The sequence below is a fragment of the Crocodylus porosus genome, unplaced genomic scaffold (genome assembly GCF_001723895.1).
Source record: "Crocodylus porosus isolate Cpor-Errol unplaced genomic scaffold, CroPor_comp1, whole genome shotgun sequence".
Lineage (NCBI taxonomy): Eukaryota > Metazoa > Chordata > Crocodylia > Crocodylidae > Crocodylus > Crocodylus porosus.
The window spans coordinates 65,428,321-65,434,320 of NW_017728943.1; the positions used below are offsets into that span (position 1 = coordinate 65,428,321).

Consider the following 6,000-nt stretch of genomic DNA (forward strand, 5'->3'; position numbering starts at 1 on the left):
GCAATGGGCGTGGAGGACGCCAACAGACACCAAGGGTGCAGACAGAAGTGCAGCTGCCAGCTGTAACTCGCAACGATTTACTCCCAGCTTCTCCTGCTGGGCGCTTCTGTTCGCCCTTTGATGTGAACTGATCTCTCTTTTTTTTGTTTGTTTTAACCGGGTTTCTTTCTTCTGATATGTGTACTCGGATACGTACCGTGGGGCCCTGGCCCACTTGCAGCCTCGCAGGTTGCGCCCTGTATTGTGTACTTTTCTAAAAGGCGAGGAGGTGGGGGGGGGGGTCTTGCACGTAGCCTGGGAGTGCGAACTGAATGAGTCCGAAGTAGGGGGGTCAGGGAACACACGGAGCATCCTCTCCTTTTTTTTACATCTCCCCCCGACCAAGAGGAGCTGTGACTTTGTAAGGTACAAGCTGGCTCTGTCTAACACTTTGAAGCAGTAAGGCATCCAGATTTGTTTTGGGTTATTTTTTTCTTTCTGATGCTGCCTTTCCAGGGCCGCTGGTTGAAAAGGAAGCTTTACTGCCACCTATAAATGGCACTAGATCCAAAGCACACACCCCCCCGCAAGGAAGCAGCAAAGTTAGAAGCAAGTTCCCCTGCTCTTTTGTGTGCGCTCGTCCTTAAATCATCTGTGCTTTAAGTATGCTCAAGCAAATACAGGACCCAAACACAAAGACAAGCCTTGGCTTCTCCTGAACTTGGGTGGTAAAGTAAAGGAGCAAATGCACACGCTCACCGTGCTCTCTGGATTTCCGAGTAAAACTCCTTCTCTCCCTCTTCTTTGTGTTTAAATGGCCAGGGAGGTTACATCCCGGGAGCACTACCCTATGCCCTGGATAACCCTGACTCTGTTCGTGTAGTGCTACCCTGCCCTGGGAGTGCACTATCAGAGCTCAAGTATTGTTGGAGAAAAGTGCCTTTCCCTGCTGGAAGCAAATCCCCACTTTTCACCACCCCCCGGGGTCCCTAGCAGGCTTTGCATCCCCCATACCTCTCCAGCCACGTTCCCAAGAGCCACATTCCCTATCTCACATCGCAATTTCCCCCTTCCTGAGTCAACTGGGCAATTTCTTAAATGCACCGTGTGGGGCTTGACTTCACTTCTGGGGTCACACTGAGGTTGGAGGATGCCTTGGAAAGCATGCAGGCAGGGGCCGGACGTGTGGCCATCCCCCCCGTGCACGGAGCGGGCTGAGGCGGCGCGGAGCCTGGAGAGCACACTGTGCGACGTGCCTTCTCCTTCCCAGCTGTGCTCCCGGAGCCCGGGCTCCTGGGCAAGCTGCGTTCCTCCCTACCTGTCGGTCTGCACGAGTTGTCTGACAGCCACTTCTTTAGACACGCGGTTGTCATCAAGCCTCCCTCCTTTCCCAAATTCCTATACATCGATCCCCCTCTCCAGACTTGTATCATTGTTTAGGGGTCGAAAAGCAGAGCTGGGGAAGGGGAGGAGGGGGGATATAACCTGCCTTATCTTTCTGTTGCTAATTCCCAGCCGGCTCGAACTCAGGGGAGAAGGCGATCGCTTAGCAAAACCCTCCTCCTCCTCCCTCCTTCACCACTCCTTCTTTCCTTTTTCTTCAGCACATTTCCCCCTTGACATTTGCCTACGGTTCATTCTTCCTCTTCGGGAGGGAGAAACCGCGCAAACTACAACTAAAAAGAAAGAAAAAAAAACCTAGAGGAGGGAAGAGGTGGAAAGGAAGCGGGGAGATAAAGGAAGAGAAAGGGAAAGAAGGATTTTAAAAAAGGCAAAAAGTGTCGGTGCCTGATTTCAGTGACCATCTGTGCAAAAGGTGATCATGGCTGGGTACTCACATGGCTGGATGGCAGAGCAGCTCGGAGCAATTAAGAAGTCTCTCGGCTGGAGATCTTCTCCCCCTCTTCGCTTGTAGCTGGCTCTCTGGCTCACATACACACACACACACACACACACACACGCACGCACGCACCCGCCGATCAGATGCTGCAGGACCGGTCACTTTGCAAAGGGAACAAGCACGGGAGGGTTTGCATTCCTCCGGCTCCCTGTGTGTAGCCTATAAATAGCGAACTTTTTGATGGAATCAGCTAACAAATGAGAGGAGAAGGCGTAATTTTGCGCAGGGAGCCCCCCTTTCTCTTTGTAAGATTAAAACCCCCCGGGCAGCAGCCAGGGCTAAAGTTGGGAGCGGGTGGAAAGGAACTGGACTTTATTATGATTGTGTGTGTTGGGGAGGGGGCTTTTTGTTTGTTGTTGTTTGGGTTCCCCCCCCCCATCATCTGTTACAGCCCTCCCAAGGGTGGGAGACATTGACCTGGATTAGCACTGACTTTCCCCTCCGCAGTGTGGAGGAGGGGCAGCTGGGGCGGGCAGGGCACAGCCTGGAGGTGGCAGCGGGACAGCACTAGGGGGGCCAGGGTCGGGGGATCTGTTGGGCACTGGCTGGGAAGAAAGGAGGCGATTTGCCCAGGACTGGCCAGGCACTGATGTCCTCCGTTTCCCCAGCAAAGTCAAGCCCCTCTCGGTTTGTTCACCACCCCCGCCTCCTCGAGTGCCGGCTGAGTGGGAGAAAGCTTGGCCCTGCCTCTGACCCCGGCCGGGGGCTGGCACGGACCCGGCAGCCCTGGGCACTCACCCAGCTCCGCCCCCCCCCCCCCCCCAAAAATAAAAAAATAAAATTGGGAGCTGCTGTGGCAGGGAAATCAGCGGTGGGGAAAAAGTTTGCACCGGGACTGAAAGACAGAGGGGACCCCGTCTCCCACCTTACCCTCCGGGGCGGGCACTGGACCGATCCTGAGGGGCACTGTCAGAGGGGCGTTCGCTGCACTGGGTCCTGAAGATCTCCCTCCCGCATTTTGAATAGGGATCAACGTGTCCCCTCCACTCACACAGAGTAGGGAGAAGAGCTGCCCGGCCCAGCCCCTTGGCCTGTGCTACCCCACGTGGGGGGGGGTGTTTGTGCCCCCCCCTGGTACCAGCAGGTCTGGGGGTGGGAGCAGAGCCGGGGCAGGCAGGCAAACGTCCCCCTCCCCCCGCGGCGGGGCCAGGGTCGGGCTCCTTCTCCCCGCGCTGGTCCCTGGTGGGACGGGGGGGGCGGGTTGGGATTTCTGGTGGCTCATCCCTCCTGGTGACGGGTACCCGTCCCTGGGGGACACTGATCTACAGGGAGCTTGAGGCTGGGTCAGTGGCAGCCGGGGGGCTGCGGCTGCTCCCGAGGATCCTAGCCGGGCAGCGATGAAGAGGTTTTGCTCCCCTGACAGGTAGCTGTCAGGGCTGGTTGGGGAGGAACTGCTGACCTGTCTAAAGACATCTCTCGGCGCGTCTCCCGGGGGCGGAGGACAGCTGGGGCCCGCTCGCGCTCGCCCGGGCCGGGCCGGCTGCGCCACCAAGCACGCGCTGCTGGGGCACGGCGGCCCCACGCGGGGGGGAGGGGGGTAGCTCCGAAGGAAACTCCCCTGGGGGCCAAGGGCAGGGCAGCCCAGCTTGCTCTGAAGCACGGCTCACACGCTGCACAGCACAAAAGAAAGGGCCGCGCGTGTGTGTGTTTGTGTGAGTGACGCATCTGTCTGTGTATGAGATCCGCGTGTGTGTGAGAGAGACAGAGAGAGAGGTGTGTTGTGTGAGTGAGATGTGTGTGTGTGTCCGTGAGAGACAGCGGTTTGTATATGAGAGAGATCTTGTGAGATCTTGGGGAGGGGGGGGAGATCAGTGTGAGAGAGGGATTTGTGTGTGTGTGCGCGCGCGCGACAGAGACGTGTGCGAGACCTTTGTGTGTATCCATGAGATCTTTTTATGTATGAGATCTCTGTGTGTGTATGTGTGTGCATGGGAGAGAGATCTGTGTGTGCGTGTGAGAGGTAAGTGTGGCCATGAGAGATCTGTGTGAGAGGGGTTTGTTTGTGGGAGAGAGAGAGAGGCGTGTGTGACTGAGAGAGGTGTTTCTGCACGAGAGAGACGTGTGTGCGAGAGAGAGAGGCAAGTGTGTCCATGGGGGAGCTGTGAGAGAAGTGTGTGAGATCCGCGCGTGTCCATGAGGGACGTGTGTAGGCACGAGACAGATCCGTGCGCGCCAGTCTTCCTCAAGCTCGTGTCAGCCGCGCTTTGCCGGGGCCTCCCGGGCAGAGGCAGCACGTCCCGCCCAGGACAGGACAGAGGAGACTGGAAGCGAAGCGAAGCGACTGCGGGAGCAAGTTGAGGCCCCCCGCGCTGCCCGTGCTGCATGCCCACGTCTCCACCCCCCGCCCCGGCGGAGGAGCCCACAGCCCAGGCCCCCTGGCCGCCCCCCGCTGCGAGCCTCTCTCCCTCCAGCGCTTCTTAGCCTGGTGCTCTGCTCCAGCCACATCCATTTCCAATCTCATGCCTCATAAACCATTAGCAGAAGGAAAGTCATGATTCACCGCCTGTATCCTACACAGGAGAAAGGGGGGAACCCCCCCCACACACACACACAACACACACACACACACACACACCCCCAAGGAGGAGGAGAAGGGGCCGGGCCGGGTGCCCGCTGCAGCCACAGTCGACCCGCCCAGCCCCATGGGCGGGGGCCACGTCGCAAGGGGACGGCCCCGAGCCGAGCCCAGGCATGTAGCGCGGGGAGGAGAGTTCAAACGAGCTCCCCGGCGGCAAAGCCCAAGCTCCCGGCAGCCCGGGCAGAGGGGGCAGAGCCCAGGGCATGGAGAAGGCGGGGGGCCGGTACACTGGAGAGAGGCCTGGAGAAGGCCAAGTCGACTGCAAGCCTGTCTGAACGCACGGGGCCCGTCCTGGAGTCTCTACTCAGGCAAAACTCCCATGGGGGGCTGGCTGCAGAACAGAAATATTAATAAGGAAGGGCATTCTTCTTAAAAAAGGAGGAGGTGGTCGAGAAGTTTGGACCACGAGGTAATTATAAAACCAATCTAGCGCTCTCAGAGAGACCCACTTTGCAATTTGGCACGGCCGAGCGAAAGATTTCAGAGGAGGCTGGGGTCATCATCGACAATGGAGCAATGTTCTCCCGCTACTTAATATACATGGGGTGGGAAATGAGGGGGAAACACAGCCAGCACCTGTAGTGCTCAGGAAAAAAAAAAAAAAGAAATCAAATTACCATCTCCTATTTAGGGGCGATTTTGCAGGACCCTCTTCAAAACTGGAGCCCCTGGGTAATTACCTCTCCAATGCCTTTTTTTTTTTTCCTTGCCAGTGCTAGTTTCTGGTAAGGGGAAGCCTCACCCCTGGGGTTTGTTTGTTTGTTTTTTCTTTTAAGTTCTGGTGTCTTCAAAAAGATTTTCCTTATGCATTAATTGCATGCTCTTAAACATATCTGGGATTGCAAGGGACTGATCTAGGTTCACTTTTAATTAACATATTGACCTGGACTTGTGCAAAAAAAAATGCATGTTACAGGAAAAAGGGACAGTGTGCCTGCACTGCCTGAGCTGGGAGGGTAATTATCACAGGGTGTGTGTGGTCTGTGTGCTGGGAATATAGAGGGGGGTGTGTGTTTGGAGAATATACAGGTGTGGGTGTATGTATGTGTATCTTGGGAATATACAGGTGTTGTGTGGGTTGGGAATACACAGTTATTTTGCCCACCCCACGCCTGACCATGCTATGCTAGTGAAGCAGTTTGTGATTTTACTCAGCCTTCTGTAGCCAAGGAATTAGACAAATCTGCAATTTGGAAAAGGATTTTCTTTCTTTCTTTTTTTTTCCCCAAAGAGTCAAGCAAATCAAGATGGAGACACCCAGGTAGCAGCCTAAGAGCTTGACTGATTGCGCTCTCTGATCCCTCCGGCGCCAGGAAAGGACCCAGAAGTGACTCAGAGTCCAAGTTTTCAAAGTCAGGAGCCTAACCAGGATTTCCCCCCTGTGTCCAAGCCCCCCCCCCGCCCCTCTCCCCAAGGAAAAGCTCAGACAGGGAGATGTGTCCCTGAGCAATGAGGATCCCTGTGCAGCAGGGGCAGGGGTGCCTGGCTCCGGGCTGCTTCTCTCTCTAGGTGCTTTTCTAGCAGGGGCTGGGAGACGGTGCTG

At 56.3% G+C, this 6,000-nt stretch overlaps 1 protein-coding gene across 2 annotated transcripts in view; it reads right to left on the bottom strand.

The window, feature by feature from the left end:
- The window catches only part of ESRRG (estrogen related receptor gamma), a 520,671-nt gene extending 518,068 nt beyond the window's left edge, over window positions 1-2,603 (bottom strand). The window contains exon 1 of one of the 2 annotated variants that reach the window (XM_019549476.1): window positions 1,818-2,603. In XM_019549476.1, coding sequence (XP_019405021.1) covers window positions 1,818-1,819 — 2 coding nt within the window. In that variant the 5' untranslated portion in view covers window positions 1,820-2,603. Of the gene's footprint in view, window positions 1-738 lie in introns of both variants that reach the window. The other variant, XM_019549478.1, reaches the window with a different exon arrangement.
- Window positions 2,604-6,000: the final 3,397 nt, after the last annotated feature.